Source organism: Musa acuminata, chromosome BXJ3-7 (genome assembly GCF_036884655.1).
Source record: "Musa acuminata AAA Group cultivar baxijiao chromosome BXJ3-7, Cavendish_Baxijiao_AAA, whole genome shotgun sequence".
Lineage (NCBI taxonomy): Eukaryota > Viridiplantae > Streptophyta > Magnoliopsida > Zingiberales > Musaceae > Musa > Musa acuminata.
Genome location: NC_088355.1, coordinates 5950686 through 5969423, shown reverse-complemented (window position 1 = coordinate 5969423; position 18738 = coordinate 5950686). Strand labels below are relative to the sequence as shown.

General features: G+C 39.1%; 2 protein-coding genes across 4 annotated transcripts; both read right to left on the bottom strand.

Annotated features, from left to right (window-relative positions):
- Positions 1–364: 364 nt before the first annotated feature.
- Positions 365–2317, bottom strand: LOC135642061 (tyrosine decarboxylase 1-like). Its single transcript, XM_065157846.1, has one exon. It carries the CDS (start codon positions 2206–2208, stop codon positions 586–588), a length of 1623 nt encoding a protein of 540 aa, XP_065013918.1. The 5' UTR covers positions 2209–2317; the 3' UTR covers positions 365–585.
- A 4956-nt stretch (positions 2318–7273) lies between these two features.
- Positions 7274–17244, bottom strand: LOC135582498 (putative hydrolase C777.06c). 3 transcript variants are annotated; one of them, XM_065159307.1, is made up of 9 exons: positions 17153–17244; positions 16197–16419; positions 14073–14208; positions 13491–13627; positions 11576–11723; positions 11375–11480; positions 9535–9596; positions 7808–7917; positions 7274–7464 (listed from the first exon to the last, which is right to left on the bottom strand). In XM_065159307.1, exons 2-9 carry the CDS (start codon positions 16403–16405, stop codon positions 7368–7370), a joined length of 1005 nt encoding a protein of 334 aa, XP_065015379.1. In that variant the 5' UTR covers positions 16406–16419; positions 17153–17244; the 3' UTR covers positions 7274–7367. The 3 variants fall into 3 exon arrangements, with proteins under 3 accessions (XP_065015379.1, XP_065015378.1, XP_065015380.1); XM_065159306.1 differs by lacking the exon at positions 17153–17244 and adding an exon at positions 16535–16712; XM_065159308.1 differs by lacking the exon at positions 17153–17244 and adding an exon at positions 16535–16705 and having other exon boundaries at positions 7333–7586.
- Positions 17245–18738: the final 1494 nt, after the last annotated feature.

The following is an 18738-nucleotide window of genomic DNA, read 5'->3' as shown; positions in this document are numbered from 1 at the left end:
CAGTACACGAATTATAATGCCATAAATTGACAGGTAAAGCGTCCAAAGGAGCGTTTATGTGATGTGCGTCGTGTCGGCAAATATAATTGATAATAAAGAAAATATTTACTACATAGAACTAATCGAAGTATCAAAGAAATTATATCGAAAAATCTATTTAATTTTGATCCTCGATATCATCAACATAAAGTACATCAATGATACGAATAATACAGTCCTATTCACTATTGCCTTGTCGGTGGTGATAAGTGTCAATCGATCTGCGGGTTTGTACTCTCGTAAGATCGACTATCAATTTACACGATATCGTAAGCTTACATTTGCGTTCTGAACAAGCAACTAATCTTCCATGAGTTACACGCAGTTGTTCTTAGAAGATGAGCTGATATGATCATGACTTACATTCAATTACATAATTCAATCACTCTGAGAATGAAGGGAAAAATAATAACAATAATAATAATAATAAGACCCGAAAAGAGAGAAGAAAGAACGCTTGTATCCTTATTCCGGACGACGACGACTTCTTCTTCTTGGCTCTAATATCCTTCCTTGGTAGCATCTCTTGCAGTGAAAACTGAGGCATCAAGCGTGCACCGCCTGACCTGCTTGCTCTTGCATCGCTGCATGCACGTTGAACTCCGTCAGCCCGGTCTCTGCTTTCTCTTGCAGCGCTGCTTGCACCTCGAGCTCCGCCAGCAGAGCCTCCGCTTGCTCTTGCACCACCGACCATGCCGACCGCACATGCCGCTCCTCCGTAAGCGACGCGCCGACGGCGAACCGGATTATGTAGACTCCGCCCACCACTGCATGGGTCATGTATATCTTCCCGGTCGCGTTCACCGCGTCGAGCAACCTCTTGTTGATCGCGTTTGCCGTCTCCAATCCACCGTCCCTGGTGGAGCGGCTGCCGAGGGGTGGCAGCAGCCGGAAGCACACCATGGCGAAGTTTCTGGGCACCACCACCTCAAACCTCTCGTCCTTGGCCACGAACCCCTCGAAGAGCTCAGCCATGTTTACGTGGCTCCTTATGAAGTTCCTGAGGTTGGCCACCCCGTAGCTCCGCAGCACCATCCACAGCTTCAGTGCTCGGAAGCGGCGGCTGAGTGCGATTTGCCAGTCCTTGAAGTCCACTACCTTCTTCGACTCCGTGGCTTTGTTCCTCAAGTACTCGGGGTTGGTGGAGAGGGCGTTCACCAGGTGTTGCGGCTCCTTCACCCACAGGCAGCAACAATCCAATGTGGTGAAGAACCACTTGTGGGCGTTGAAGCTGAAGGAGCTGGCGCTCTCCACGCCGTCGATGAAGTGGCGGAACTCTGGGCAGATGCACGCGCTCCCAGCATAGGCCGCGTCCACATGCACCCAGACGTCGTACTCCGCTGCCACCTCGCACAGCGCCCGGAGCGGATCAACCGCCGTCGACGAGGTCGTGCCCACAGTTGAGCACAGGTACAGAGGCACCAGCCCCTCCGAGACGTCGGCTGCCAGAGCGGCTCCCAGGGTCTCGGGGCACAGCCCGAACGCGTCGCGCTGGTGAGTCGGCAGAGCGCGGATGTTGTCCGGGTGAATGCCGGCGATCTGCGCCGCCTTCTTGAGAGCGCAGTGCGTCTGATCAGAGCAGTAGACCACCAGGTCACCAATTCGATCCCTGCCGATCTTGTTCAGCACCTTGTCCCGGGCGGCGGTCACGGTGCAGAGGATGCCCTCGCAGGTGGTTCCTTGGAGCACGCCGCCGCCGCCACCAGAGAAGAGGAAGGGCTTAGGAAGGTTGAGCATCTTGCCCAACCAGTCCATGACGATGGTCTCGAGCTCGGTGGCCGCGGGGGACGACATCCAGTTGAAGCCGACGACATTGAAGCCGACGCTGAGCATCTCTCCCAAGAAGCCGGCGACGCTGCCACTGGAGGGAAAGTAGGCGAAGTAGTTGGGGCTCTGCCAGTGAGTGATGCCGGGGACAATGTGGTTGCGGACGTCTTGAAGGATCGCCTCGATGGGCTCAGCGTGGTTGGGGGCCGAGTCCGGGAGTCGGTCACGGAGATAGCCAGGGGAGACCTGGCTGAGGACAGGGTACTTATCAACGTCGTGGTAGTAGTCGGCGATGAAGTCGACCATCATGTGGCCCTGCCGGCGAAACTCCTCGGGGTCGAGGGGGTTCGGCGGGCACATGACATTGTTGTTTTCGAGAGTAATGTCGCCGAGGCTACCCATTGCTGTGGTAGCGAAGGAAGGGCCGGGGTTAAGGGGCAGAGAAGCTTGGTAATTGGCGGTATGTAGACACACAAGAGGCAGATGTGTTGCCCGGTGAGTGAAGGGCTTGAGGGAATGAGGCTCTTTTATAGGAGATGGGAGAGTGGTGACAGTCAACGTGAAAGATATTACAGAAGGGAACGGAACGTGAGACATGGAACATGTGCACAGCAGTGAAACAATACGACCGATAACGTGGGCCGCATTGCTATCTAACTGGTCCACAGTCGTACAATAATTCATCACAGTCACGCAGCTTTGTGCCCTCTCTCTCTCTCTCTCTCTCTTCATCTTCTATTAGACTCGTGGGCTGCAAGGGAGACACTTCTTTTCTTTGAATTCCAAGAACGATGCTCAATTATTCTCCTCTCTTTCGGGGGGAGAGAGAGAGAGAGAGAGAGAGAGAGGGAGTGGACAAAAGATTTATGGTGCAGGAATACAGTACGAGAACTGCAACGACGAAGCTCAACCAGTCATCTATTCGTCAAGCTTTTTTCCTCTTCCTCTCACCGACCACCTCCATGATTCGAATGGACAAATATGAGACTAAGATCGAAAAGCATGTATGAGAGAAAGAGACCCTACATGATCACAGACTAAAGTTTCCTTACACTGTTAGAAAAAACTAGTTTTCTTTAGTGAAACAACCGCGTAAATATACTTAGCTTTCACGAGGCCGACATCTTACGAGAAACGTGTTTCATGTGCTGAGAGAAAGATTCATGTTGACGGCTGACAGTCAAGTATATGTTCACTCGATACAGCAAGCGAGGATGCTTCTTACCATCAATATCGTGTTCCCACCTCTCCAATCTTTAACGTTCAACATCTTCATGCTATTCTTAGGTATTAATAAGATCCAGCAAACAAATATGCGTCGCTGGATTTTCCCCATGACTCCGTGTTGACGGATGTTATACGAGGGAGTCCACAGTCGAGGCGGAGAAGGTGAAACCTCACCATCCATTATTAGAGAGAGAGAGAGAGAGAGAGGATGAATGGCTCCCTCCGATCTGATTAGATGTCACGTGTTCCTCGAGGGAGGGAAGTCGGGTTCTTGCAGGCGACGTCGACCCTTCTCTTTCTCATCATTGCTGCGGGGGACACCCAGAGTCCAACCTCCCCGGGACTCTACCATCCCCGTCGGGCCCTGCCGGCCAGGCGTGTCGTTCAGCTACAGGCGACGCGTAGAGTAACAGCACGGGAGCGGCCGCTAGGGTGGGCTCGCCAAGCCAAACCCACCCACCGCGGTCGCCCCGGGAGGGTGGGAGCGGGTAGGCACGTTTTAATCGTGGGCACGCGGCGCATCTACGACGCCCTGCTCCCAACTTAATAATAATAATAATAATAATAATAATAATAATAATAATAATAATAATAATACGTATAATTACAGTGACAAATGCAGATTGATTGAGTCTGATTTGGGGGTTGAGATAAAAGAAATATCAACTGATGTACATTCTAATATTCTATCATTTATTATTTAATATTAATTTATTAATATATAATTTTTTTAATATCGAAGGTAATAAGTAGTTAAGCTAATCATTTCTTTGATTCAATCATTCAACATTAGCATAAATTTCCTTGCAATAAATAAGGTAACAACTCAATTGAATGGTCATAAAGAAGGCCTTCCCAATGGCAATCGAATAGTCTAACAAGTGCTCAACTAGTGTAGGTTATGTCTGTGGCAGTACCGACCAACGTGGAAAACGTGGGTTCAGAATTAGGTTTTGTCTCGTGACAATGCAATATGAACGTAGAATTGACATGATTCTTTCTCATCTTCATCTTTTCTCAAAGACGATCCGATTGCTTATGAATGAAAGTAACTCCACACATCCACATATTTTCTATCCCTTTGTTTATGTCTATATTGTTTCATGCAACCATGCCTGGCCTAAGAACTGCCCTAAATCATGTATCGACGTGGGGAATCACAATTGGATCTCAATAATATTCCTCCTCAATAATTGGATCCATCAAACCCAACCTACCACAGTCATATGATCGATCGGATTCGTCCAACAACACCTCCCGACCTCTTCTTCAGTCAAACGGATATCCTGTACTCCAATAATGCACATTTTTCCAAAATGACAGATCGGATCCTCATTGTCTAAAATAGTAAGACGACTTGCTTATAAAAATAGTTAGATCTGCGTGTCGCTTAATGAAGGAAGATGATAATGTTGCTAAGTAGGGACAAGTTTTGGTCAAGTCGTGAATAGAAATGGTGGCTTGCAGCCCACGTTACAAAGCTCGATCATCAAATCCCTCGACAATATGCATCATTGTTTTGACTGTTTCACGAGGGTCTCCACGTGAAATATTTATGTTCTAGAAGGGAGGAGAAAGTATAGATAAAAATAAATGAGACTAATTATGAATTATTTCTTATAGTTAGTTATACTTAATATTTTAATTTTTATATTTTAAAAAATTATATTCATATTTTATAGTTATAAAAGTGAAACATATATGTCCATTTATTTAATATCATCAGTTTTATCAATATATATATATATATATATATATATATATATATATATATATATATATATATATATATATATATATATATATATATATATATATATATATATATATATATATATATAATTTACATCTACATCGAAGCCCACGTAATTTTCGAGCGACACAGCTTTACATTTATGTCGGCCCTTTCATCTCTCGGTAATTACATCTGTGCCAACGTAGATGCAGAACCACGCCCACAGCGGTGTTGTTGTTTGTCATTATCGATGTCGTCTGTTGTCACTAACTGAAATGTTAAAATTATCTTTTTATCTTTTATTTTTATATTTTCGTTGATAAAATCGATCATATTAGGATAAATAGACCTAGATATTTTACCTTTGTAACTATAATTTTTAAATATAAAAATTAAGATATAATTAGTTTTAAACATGCACTGAGGACATTTCTGAGATGTACTTGCTCTGATGCATTATTGGGCGGTCCACTGCAGGTGACAAACTCGTCAACATCTGCTGTTATGTGGTTTCCCGGAGAAGGTAGGGAAGTATCCCTCACAGGAGTGCAATTATTCAAAGTCAATGCATGCATACCTGTGTTGCAGATCCGATGAATTAAATATTGGTCACAACAGCTGTGTACCGACTAAGTTTAGTTCAAGGTCGATCATCTATGAAATAATATCATGTGATACAGATCGATATATCATGTGACAAATTCCCAAAATCTATGCCGAATCAATATTTATTTCTTCTGAAGAACTGTATGTTAAGTGAAACATGAATCGATGGGGGTATTCGGTCGCCACCTTTAAACATAATATATATCCTATGGAGCATACATATTACATTCATCACCGAATTTGCGGTGAGTGGGTGGTGGGTGGTATGAAGTCAGATGACAGGCTAAAATCGTGCTGCCTCTGCGGGGGCCACCTAATGAGAGCAAAGTCCCACTGCTGGGCCCCGTACTTTCGGCCTATTGCTCGTCTTTAAGTATGTAACACATTATATAATAATTTAATGGTAAAAAAAAATAACAATAAAAAATAGTACATGAAAGGATAACACCAGCTGTAATTTTATGCCAACCTGGCACAATACATTACATACAAAGTACAATCGATTCGGATAATCCTTGATTATGATGAATGATAGAGAAGTGATTATAAATTGTGCCTCGAAGCAACAAACTTGAAGACAGACGTGTGAAACAGATTCGAAACCAAATCCATACAAATTGAAACCAAATATGTGAATAAGATACCGACCATTATCAGTTTAATTATGAATAAATGGCTACATGTATATACAAATCGAAACTAATCATGGTTCGAGGACGCATCCACTGCCAAGTCTTTATATGCTACTTCCACAACCCTGTCCCATCTACTCCTACTCACCACCTAACAGCTTGAAATCTATATACGTGGCAAACACTGTTGAGACTTCCCTATTTATATTCTGTGCACGAATCATGCCTTCGACATATGTTTCACAGCTCACCAGCAACTCTACTTTAAGCCATCAGTCTTGTCTTGACAACTCGACAAGGCTGCAAAGCGAACACTCCAATCGTGGACAGCTTTGGCTGGAGGACGCTAATCATGGCTGACGGCCGTGCATGCTGGATTTTAGGGTCACTCTGTTACTGCACGCGGAAGAATGAGTTAAAGGTGAGTTGGTCACGGCATAAGACTTTTGTGAAGAGAAGGTTGAGACGTAACAGGGTAGGTGTACGTGATGTCCGATGCATGCATGGCTACCTTGTCTCTCCAGATTTCTCTTTCCGTCTCTCAACTGACCGCATATTTGCGGCCTTGGGTTTGGGCCTAAAAGACATGCATTATACTGAGATAGGCCCAACCCAACGATGAGATTGGAATGGGCCTAAAGAACCCATTTCAGATTATATCAATATAGATCACATCGAATATCTCGAAGCCGTACTGACCTTGGGTGACAAGATTATTGCAACCAATACCAGATCAGAAATCAAATCCCTTGGCTGGGTATTCCTTAAGAGTTACGAGCATTAAACACACGTCCAACCTCAGAAATATAAAGTCTATCCAAAGGCATCTTCCTGCCAAAAGTTATTCCAAGAACGAATCAGATTACCTCACAGATCCCCTTGTCCTGCATTCACTATTTATGAAATGTGTTATGAAAACAATGCCTGCTTACTTTGTCCAAGGTCCGATATTATGGTTAAAAGGACAAGATAAACAGACCAAATGAAGCTTAGATGTCCCACTAGTCAAAAAAGGAAAATATCGACAGTTCAACGAGACCTGTTTATGCACAGATTTTCAAAAGTTTCCACATCATTATTGTAAGAGAAATGTGTTGAAAATTGTGAAGTGGATAACAGCCATTACACACCACACAGATGAATTATTGTCAATATAGGAGTCATTTGGGCAGGGCATAGGAAACAAGTAAATTGTGTTTGAATAAATAGTAAACTGCAGAATGACAATATAATCACATAAATGACCACAAGAAATAGGTGGATAGAAAAAAGTTCTTATTTGGAAACCTACGAGATTTTATTGATATTGGCAATCTCAAGAACCCACAGAACAAATAAGGTGCTTACAATTTCAAGAGATATTAAGCATTTCTGTACCACAGTTCATTAAAAGAGCAAGCAAGTAGCAGGTTCAGCATTTGGAGATGTTGCATCCTCAAAGTAAAAATAGTGCTAAGCCTGACAAATAAACATGCACCATTGTTTAAGAGAAAAGATTCCATGATTCAGGGATCGTACCTAATTACAAATCAATGAACAATTGTAAACCATCATAAGCAAGCTGCACTGGGATTCCTTCTCTGTACAAATTAAAGTCCTCTAAATCAGCTGCAGTTTAGCATACACGTGAAAAATTTTTCAAGGTATACAAAGCTACTTGTAATACTACATTTAAGAAAAACTCTTTCAACACTACATTAGAGAGGTTCCACTCTGAGTAAGAATTTATCTACTTAGAGCTGTGATTTATGCAAAAAGTTGATATTTTTTTATGACCGAGAAGAAAGTCCTTATTTCATACCGCATAGACCATTCTGCAAGTAACACGTTAAGCTTGTGATGATCATAGTCATGTGTCATTCCAATTAGCAGAGCCTGCTTGGGGCAAATTCTCTTCACAGCATCAAGAGACTGAATACAACATAAAAGCTGATATTAAAAAAAATTCAGATTTATGCATTTAAAATTTTAGGTTCTCTTAACTTCTGAAAGATTGCAAAATAAAACAAATCTCAGAGAAGCAAAGATGTGTACTACGAGACGATACCTATGCAAACAAGAAAACAACCACATAAAGGAGCATACAATTCAAAGGAGATGAAAATTTCCTAAAGCAATAACTGCTGGAAGTTGTAAATATTACATGTATAAACTACTAACTAGTGGAAGTCATCTTAAGAATTAATTTATACCGACAGTCGTCACAAAAGAGGAACTAAATTCCCCTAAAGAAACACAAAGGAAAAGAAATCTGATTCTTTTGTCAATAAATAAAATATCATAAATATGTTGAAGACAGAAAAACTTAAGCATAAAAATAGCATCACTCTTCAATAAAAGTATGTCTCAGTTTGTAAATCTGTTTACTATTGCAAGTTAACCATCAGTTGTGAAAACTGTATTTCGTTGACCCAGAATTCTTATTTGGATGGATGCTACAGCTGATAACCCAAAATTCCCATAACCACTGTGGCTGACAATGCTACAAGCAAACATATCTGTGAACTTGGTATATGGTGAACATAATGGTTAGCAAAGGAACTGGACGGAACCAAAAAGTGCACTGGTTTGGTTTGGTTTGGTTTGTGTTTATAGTTGGTTTTGGTTTAATGAGATGGTATCATGGTAATCCAATAGAATAATATATAGAATCATATATTATACATAGATGAATATAGTAATAATACATTTAATTCCTAGATATGACATAGATATTTTCATTTAATATTATGAATTTATATGTAATACCACACCTGTTCAGCTAGTCTGGCTTGATTAAATTTAAATTATGGTCTACCATATTATCTCATGTAGCATTATGTGTCCAGGTTATACATCATTCATATGAGTACACGACCCAAGGCCATATCAGGCTTGTGCAACTGCCCATTCTGAGAAGTTCATCACAAATTTAGACTCCTTGATTAATATTATTTGGAAATAGCAATATTTTCCAAGGACTTATAATCTATAACCATAATTTCTTCGCAATGACACATGGGTGGTGCTTTTAGGTTTATTTGTGTGATTGGCCACAAGAATAGATTTCATACTTTCATCTGACTTGAAACATTTGTTATGGGAACTCTACAATGATGACCTGGAAATAATTTGTAATAGCAAACAGAACATAATTGATACATGGGTAATTCGGCAGCTAACTGGCTGGCTGTGCACGCCAAAACAATAAGAATGAACTGAGCGGCAGCAGGATCTCCCACCTGACCTTTTATTTTTGGTTCGCTTGGATGCAAATAGTGTCGGACATTTTTTATTAATTAAATAGTTTCTTTCTTTGTTGGACAAAAAAAATAAGTGGATGCATCCATATGAATTAGACCAGTTGTTCAAGTTTTCTTGAATTGGAATTCCTAGTCCATGGGATGAACATGAAAGGTATGGTTGCAAGCATTCAAGAACAAAATTGTAGTTAATGACTCAAGAAAACTAATGAGATTGTTGACGACATCACTCATCCAGGTACGAGGGCAGGAAACAAAGTTAATCAAATGACAAAATTTGACTGACCTTGTGTAGTGAATTAGTGTCTATGATCAGAAGATCCAGCTGTCCTCCAGATTTAGAAATAACTGTATAAAAGAAAGCAAATAAAAGAATGTGATAGTAAGAGAAAGTGACGATGCACGTGATGCAAGTTTGCTCTTCTGTGAAAATGGTAGACAATTAGGGAAAATGCGATACAATTTTGCTCGTCAGTTATTAGTTGTCTTTGTCTGCATCAAGACATGGATAACTGCCAGCCCATGTCAAGTTATTCTTGAAGTATCAAAAAAGGTTCTAATTTTTATCTTCTGATGTTTGCATCAACCTTAAGGTATGAGATGGAACAAGACTACAAGATTTATAAATAATAGTTAGAAGATCTAGTAAAAGACCTAGTGAAATTAACCCAAAAGTCAATCTTTTTAGAAATAGCTCAATGCTGATGTGTTGTGAATGGAACAAATGCAAAAGTGCAAAAATGGGCCTATAACGAAAAATGATAATCATGCAGCAGCAATGCTACCCATCAGACAGATCAGAATATATATTCTACCTATAGAGAGTAAGACGACACTGAGAAACAAGAATTCTACACCTTCCGTTATAAAATGAGAATAAATGATATCGAGCTATACAAAATCATGTTTTGTCCAATATACCACTCCATAAATTATCGAAAATGGTATTGGATCAAGATTTAAAATTTTAAACATTGATTTTACTTGGGATTTGAGTGGGTTGGAGCCATATATCCCACTTTGAAGTGGAACAAGATAGAACATACTGATTTTTGTAGTTATTTTGGCAACTATTTGTCAAAAGACCTAGTGAAATTAACCCAAAAGTCTATCTTAGATATAGCTCACTGCTGATGTTTTGCAAATGGAACAAGCCTAAAAGGGCAATAGTGGGGCTGTAACGAAAAATGATAACTATGCAGCAATGCTGCCCTTCAGACACAGATGAGAATATATATTCTACCTATAAAAGACAAACAAGAATTCTACACTTATAAAATGAGAATTACTGATGTTGGGCTATACAAGTTCAAGTTTTGTGCAATATACCAGTCCAACAAATTATCAAAAATGGTATTGGATCAAGATTTAAACCTTGTTTTTACTTGGGATTTGAGTGTGTTGGAGCCTTATACCCACCTTGAAGTGGAACACGGGAGAACATACTAATTTTTGTAGTTATTTTTGGAACCAATTTGTCTTAAAGCATATTGTCCAAGATTCATGATATTGTCATAGTCTATGTTAGCCAAGTAATTTAGCTATTAGAGGTCATATTTGGATATCCTAGATATCTCTTTTTGCAGGATTTTATGGGGTGATGAGATTAGCTCTTCTTCCTAAATAATTATATATGTGTATAGAGTACATGGAAGCTTGTAATTTTAGAGGCTCATGCTAAAATGTAACTCTGATTTTGAAATAAATTTTGTCTAGCTTAGAAGCATAATTCTCCAGCGTTAGCATAGATCTTTCTTTTCCTCAAAAAAGAAAGCCCAAATTAGGAGGGTTATTCCTAGAAATCTTTTTTCTAAAATTATGCACACTGACCAAGAACAAAGTCCAATCACAATTATTCATATCCTTAGGATGCACATGACTCCCATGAAGGCCCTGCAAAAACCAATCTCCACAACACAAGGGTGCCTTAGCTCACTTAGATGACAGCAAAGCTAAGACCTAAACAAGCTGAAACTTGCAGAAATGCTGTCGTTGATAGAAGGCCTTTAAAGACAATTTATGAAGTAATTAACTGGTGCAACCAATGAATGCACAGGAAACAAATGCTGAACTAATGTGCTCAATATCTATGTTTACAGTGTGAAGTACAGTCAAGGAATACATACGATTCTCAGTGCTATCAGGGAAACGTGAAACATCAGATATATATGCAACTCTTGACTGTTGCCCAAAAAGGAAACCTAAAGAAACATAGTCCTCACCATGCAATACCTGTAATTAGATAGAAATATTTGATAAAGAATAAAGTGGCCAAGAGGAAGAAGAAATAATCTGATATACTCCGGTTTGAGATTAGAGTAAGTAACTGGCAAAGGAACAAACTCTAGGCCTGATGCCATAAATGTTTTATCAGGGTCACTTTCAATTACTTTCCAGTCAAGCTGAGCAATTGGCGTCACCTCTTGACCTTCTTTCCACATTTTATTCATTAAATATGGAAATTTTATAGCAATGCTGTGAAAAGTACAAAGAAGAATAATCTTAGGATCCACATTAAAATAAAAGCATTCTGATCTACATTCTCTAAGTTGAATAGTAAAAGCAATGATATCTCTAGCATATTGCCGCAAGAAAAAAAATAAAACAAACTTTTGGATGTGTTTGGCTTTTATGTTCCACTGTTACAGCATTCAGTATTTAAAGGACTTTTCCACGAGAGAGCGATTAAAAATCATACAATGCATGCAGTAAATAAACATATACAAAAGAACATTTTACCTAACATCATATCACATCTTACTAAAAGCCAATAATATAACATTAACTTGCACTTAAACTCTCAGTGTCTTCTCTTGTTTTGCAATTTCACGAACATGTCATTTGGTGTGAAATCAACTTGAATTGTCAATATTCAAAGTTGTGAATTGTGATTGCTTCTCAAGTAGTTTAAAGCAGTTAAAAAACTAAAAAGCAGAAACAGAATCTATCATGAGATATTGATATCATCTCTGGAGTTGATAAGTCTTCAGATATGTTTCCACACCCACACTCATGCACGTAGTCACATGCTTGCATAGCACAATAGCATATCATTCACTAATCTAACATCCTAGAGAAACAAAGAGGGAAAAAGGTGACACTCATGGCATGATGTATTTTTAAGTACAAGACAATGGCAAACCTTTGAAAGAAAAAAATCACAAAGGTTTCTGACACTTAAAACTGTACTAAGTTATATCAATGTTTGATAGCTTAATTCAGTTGAACCTTGAATATGACCTAGAATAATAGTGTATATGGTTACCCAACTTGACATAGCTAAACTCTACCCAAAAATTGGATATCAAATTCATGTTATATGCTCCTTGGATAAACTTGTCCCAGGTAATATGCCTCTTGACTCATAACTTTGCCTTCATGTTCCATTGTTTTTCCAGTGACCGCATCATCAGATGCACCATTACTTTATACAATGCCAGAGCAATGACACAAAAAGAGTTCACAAAATCTCTATTTGGATATTTTCTTTGGTTGTGAGAGGGATGTAAATAATCCTTCCAAGCTACAGCCACAAAATAGCATAGTCACTCATCATATAATTGCATCAGTCTTTTTTTTTACAAATTAAGTATCAAGCATGAGGCCAGAAGATTATCTTAACCATCTGTTAATGAAAATCAAAATTCAACTTATAATCAAGCTTATAAGGCTACCTAGGCTTGAAGTTCATGCATCTTCTTTCATGAATATGATGTGGACAACATCAAATTATACGGATCTCACTATGTACTAGTTCTCAGTTTATTTTACGATAAATAAACTAGAGATGTCTTAAACCTAAGATTGAAGAAGTTAATATGCATTTATTATATTAATAGATTAAAAAGTTAAAGAACATGCATGTTTTATAGAACAAAGACTGAACTAAGTAGGATGCGTCAAGAAAAAAGAAAGAAAAAAAGAAAAAAAAAGTACGATGCATCAATAATGTTGTCAGTAAAACTCTTAGATTCAAACAGCAAGTAACTCTTTCTTAAGATAATAAAAAGCTCTTAGAAACTTTCAATGTAATGACTGTTAAGATGTATTGTCAATTAGCTCTCTTAAAGAATATAATCTAACTTTTAATATTCACAAAATATCAACAAAAAACATAAGCTACTATTACCAAAGGTACAGCACCATGTATGAGTTAACATGTTAGAGCATGCATGTTATGCAAAGAAAAGATGCAATCACCAAGAAATAACCATCTAGACATTTCTACAAGCATAGGAGTACCTGTCCATTGTAAATTTTGTAGCATAAATAGGTGTTGGATCAATATCATTTGGAGGACTAAATGGAATAAATGATTGTACAATCCGAACATCATCAAGACCAAAAATTGCATCTGCATGTTCATGAGTTAGAATAATCTGCAGCAGAAAAATCTTTTCAGTAATCATAAACCAATTGACGAGTTAGAAAAATCTGTAGCAAAAAAAGCTTTTCAGTGTTCATATAAACAGAATAATATGAAAGAACAAAACATGTTTACTAATCAGAATGTAAACTAAATTGCAAGATGTGAGCACATAATGAACAGAGAAAAATCACAACTAGTATGTTTGTCGTCCATATTGAGACAAAAATAAAACCTGTAAATGAAAAAGAGGAGAAAATTACCGATGGCTGAAATATAAACAGCAGATGTTTGTTAATCAGAATGCAAACTAAATTGCGAGATGTGAGCACATAATGAGCAGAGAAAATTCACAACTAGAACATTCTTCATCCATATGGAGACAAAAATAAAATCTTTGAATGAAAGAGAAGAGAAAATTACCGATAACTAAAATATAAACAGCAGATATTACTCACAGAATCTACTTGAGGAATTTTGTGGTGAGTAAACCACCGCAAAACTTGTTCCCTGAAGGTCTTTCCAACATCAATAATAATATATCTGTGTACACCATCATCTTGACAATAATCAATCAAAAGAGAAGTGTTGCACCTGTAGAAAATGATGCAGAAATAAGTAAACTCATAATAAACAAATCAGAGTAGATTTTTTGAATTTAATAACCACTCTTCGCTGAAAATTCAGTTCACATGGAACTTTTTCTGTGGTCATGCATATTAAAACAGAAAAAAGTTTTCTTGAGCTCTCAACAAATAAGCCGACAGAATGCAAAATTTGAAATTATTGCGTTCACTTGTTCAATCCCACTTTAATCTAGAACATCTTCCAATTAGAAGACAGTAATATCGAGCACAATTAAAGTAACATTATCTCAGCCTACACTTGTACAGATCAGCACATCTACTTTCCTTCTAAATCAAAAGCATAATGCAAATTAATTGTGTGCTAGTTCTTGACAGACAACTTAAGCAAGCAACCTTTAAAGATTCAAGAGAATCCAAGTTATTGATGAAAGACAGCTCCTTTCTTACATGTTTAGTGCACAAACTCTTCATTTATTTTCTTCTTCAATTGTTAGCTTTCCGGTTAATATTGTTAACCAGGCTACTAGCATTCTTCTTCATGAGACTTTCAAGTCTTTCTGCATATACAGAAACAAACCATGCCTTCATGGGTCCATTTACAGCATAAAGAATTTAAATGTTCCACAGCTACATATGTCTGGAGCAACTACTGATTTACCTGCCACATGTGCCCACCGATTAGGATTAGTGGAATAAAGAAAGATGGGAGAAGACCTAAGAAAACTATATCAGAAACAATACAAAGAAACTTGAATGCTCTTGTTTAGACTATTGATTTACTGCCACATGTGCCCACCGATTAGGATTAGTGGAATAAAGAAAGGTGGGAGAAGACCTAAGAAAACTATATCAGAAACAATACAAAGAAACTTGAATGCTCTTGTTTAGACCATTGATTTACCTAAATCTAACTCAGGAAGTCAAACATCAATAGTTGAGACTTTATGGCATGTTGTATAAAATTGAATGAATAGACTCCTAAACATGTTTGATTAATGCAAATTATTTGGCCCCTGATATAGCTATTAACACATAGTTGAGAGTCAACCAAACCAGCTTTGAGGTAGTATTATATGAATTTAGTCAGAACAGATTTGCTGTCATTTATTAAAAGCTACTATAAGTAGAAGCATGACAAAATTAATAATTAAAAGCTTCAATATTCTGAATATTGAAAGTAAAATGTGATAAAATGATACTTCTTAAAATTAATATTTTTCCATGTTCACAGCATATATACTCAACAATGATCTCTATTTAAAGTGCCTCTTTCATTTATGAGTTAACTTATACCTATGGTTTGCCTTTCCAAAAGGCTACATTAAGAACATTAAATTTTAGTATGAAAGGAAGCTTAATGTATGACTTGGCTATCATTAACATTTAAAATAGAAAAAATATAAACACGTCACAAGATAATGGTTAACCAAAATCCTATAGTAATACTTTAATAAAGCAGCTAAAGGCCTATAAGAGCCACTCAGAGTAAGTTCTGGCCACTACGGAGTCTAGGAAAACACATAATTAAATTAAATGAGCATCCATTAGTAATATCTGAATAGAAACTTATTTTCGAGTAGTAGATAAGTTCTAACCCAAAATTTTATTGCATTACATTCATTAAAGAGTTTTATATTTTTTTTTCAAGAGTTTCAGAAGAAGTAATAGAAAAACAGAAAACATGAAACTCAGTATCAAATGATCAAATTAAAAAAAATTGAAGTTTAGCTAGTTCTCTATTTTACATGAACAACTTTTATGATTTGATAATATTTTAAGGGCATACGTGGCTATGAATATGCATCCGAAGTAGTACAATTCACAAGACATAAGTGGCTGACAGGATACAACTGACTCCACAATCTAGAAACTATCAGTAACATGTAGCAGCCAAACTCAAATCAACCATGAAATAGCGCAGGTGGAGAGAGAGAGAGAGAGAGAGAGAGAGAGAGAGAGTTCGGGCAAGGGGGTGGGGGGGAATGGGAATTAGACCTGTAGTTAGGATTCTTCTCGGGGGGCACATAGAGGGACTGGGTGCAGACGGCACAAGGAGGATCAGAAGGCTGGATCAAGCACCTGGCGTTGGGGACCGTGTTAGAGCAACCGGTCCCGAGAAAGATCAGAGAGGAGAGGCCGACCCCGCTGGTTCCTTCCCCTCCCTCGCCAAGGTTTCCATCCTCGAGACCACTCGGAGAACCCATCCTCTCATCTCCCTCTATGTCAATCAATCGACCGAAAAGATGAGGAATAAATGAAATAAGGGAAGGTGGACAGAGCAACGAGGAAAGTAAATGGAAAAGCAAAGCGGGGAAGCCAAGTCTTCTTCTTACTCATAAATATATATATAGGGATGATCCTGTGGAACTATCCATCTTTCTCGACGGCGAAGGGAAAGAGATCGACCTCATCTGTAGACCTACGAAGGTCAGCCGCGCGCACGCGGAAGACGACGCCCATTTGGCCATTGCTCTTTTTTCTTTCTGATAGGGTAATATTATATTGTGTAATGCGCTGGGGAATTCACCTTCGGGTTCCGAAGATGGCCAGCGAGAGTGACGAGGATGGATTTCTGGTCTTCTCGTTTGATGTCGCAAACAATGACCATGAAACCAGGACGCAGTGTAAGCAAGTCGGAACTTGGCTACAACCATTGCACACACGAACCGCACTACAGTCATATTCATGGCGCACTATTCCAAGTGAAACTAAATATGACTGATACCAGCATTCCATTTCATTACTACCTCCAAATGAGACTGCCTCCAACAGATCATATGAAAAACATCCAGGAGTATCATTACAAGCACCCTAGGGCTTCAAATCGGAGTATCATTACAGAAGCAAACGAAACCAACGAAAATGACAAAAACCTGGAGATCAAGCAACCAAACACTAGAGAAAGGGCGAAACAAGAGAAAGAGAGAGAGGAGGGCCGAAAAGTGGTTTACCTCACATCTGGACTCCGAGGAGGAGAAGAAGATCTAGCGAGCGCTATAGCGTCCGCCGTCCCCGAGCTCGACCTTGTCCCTCGTCCCGCCTTCTCCCCGTCCCCGAGGACATCGAACCTTCTCCCGCACCATTCGGCCGCTTTTATAGCGCGAAAATCGATGTGGGCCGGCCTGCGGATGGCCCTGCCCTCGCGATCTGGACCGTTGAAACTAATAGACCATCTCTGCCTTCGGATGAACGGAAAGTGATCGCAGCCGCCCGATTCAGCCAGATGAGGCGTGGCCCCGCAAGAAGATGGAGAAGCGACTAATTAGCTTCAGATAGCTACCTTAGAGCCCCGGCCCATATATTTTAAAAAAATTATATAAATATTTTTATAATTATAAAAATAAAATATCAAGATCTATTTATTATAACGATATTAGTTTTATTAATAAAAATATAAAAATAAATGATAAATAAAATAAAATTAATATTCGATTGTGGATAACAACGTTATTAGCATTGACACCAACGTAGTTATTTGGTCGTTTTCGACGATAATAAGGTTTGCTTTCACCACAATGCTACTTGTTTCCACAAAAAGCGTGTGGTCGACCTCCTCGTCGCTTGCCTCACGTCACTTTGTATCTGCGTCAATGCTAATGTAGTTGTTGCTCAGAAACTACATTGATGTCGACGCAGATGATAATAGTCGCTCCCTATCCCCCCAATTCTGCTATCCCATTCTCATGGGAGCAACACCCTAGAATCCTCAAATCCCTCTCCCACCCCACCACAACTGAGGGTGCCTCTGCTCATCCCCTCCTCTCCCTCCCTCCCTCGATCCGCTTCTACTCAAAACTCTCTACCACAGAAGAAGTGCTATATTGCTAGTCATAGGTGCCCCACAAGCCAATCACGTGAGTGATGGCATGTGTGACTTGATACATAATCTTTTTTGCTTATTATATTTTGGCGTATATCACTTTATAATTATTACATATATATATATATATATATATATATATATATATATATATATATATATTGTGATGTCCTTGGATTTGTGCAATGGGAATCGGATCGTGATGAGATCACGATAATGAGATCGATTCACCTTTAAACACATATCCTAAATAATCCCGGTCATAGTTTACTCGAGAGGGACATCGTGATAACCAGACAGACTGGTGTGCTGTATACCCGTCCATATGATGGATGCAGCTGGTCTCATAGCTGCTCGTGTAGGGACACTAGGGATACAGTATAGGTGCTTATTGGAGAATGAGTTCACTGATTGATCCGCTTACGGAATGCTGGATGGTTGATGATGCCTTATTGTCAGACAGCGATTCCGTAGTCCTAGTGGTGTATCTGGTCCTTAGACTTGAGACACCAAGGATGTCCTGTATGAGTGCTCCACTCTTTGATACCAGACTTATAGGTTTGGCTGTCCCAGATCTAGTACAGCTGGTCATTGGGAGTGGTAGTCGACTTTACGAGGGCTATTAAGTGTCGATAGAGGATCATTCACTCTCGGCGTCATGAGAGGAATATCCCATGTGTTCTTGCTCAGACAAATCCCTAGCCATGGTCATTCGGG

What these genes read in the sequence shown, in the direction of transcription:
- LOC135642061 (XM_065157846.1), bottom strand. Translation starts at nt 2,208, where the DNA reads ATGGGTAGCCTCGGCGACATTACTCTCGAAAACAACAATGTCATGTGC.
- LOC135582498 (XM_065159306.1), bottom strand. An exon ending in ACAAAATTTACAATGGACAG is followed by an intron (nt 11,724 to 13,490) that starts GTACTCCTATGC and finishes TACTTTTCACAG; the next exon opens with CATTGCTATAAAATTTCCAT. An exon ending in CTTGCAGAATGGTCTATGCG is followed by an intron (nt 7,465 to 7,807) that starts GTATGAAATAAG and finishes TTTATTTGTCAG; the next exon opens with GCTTAGCACTATTTTTACTT.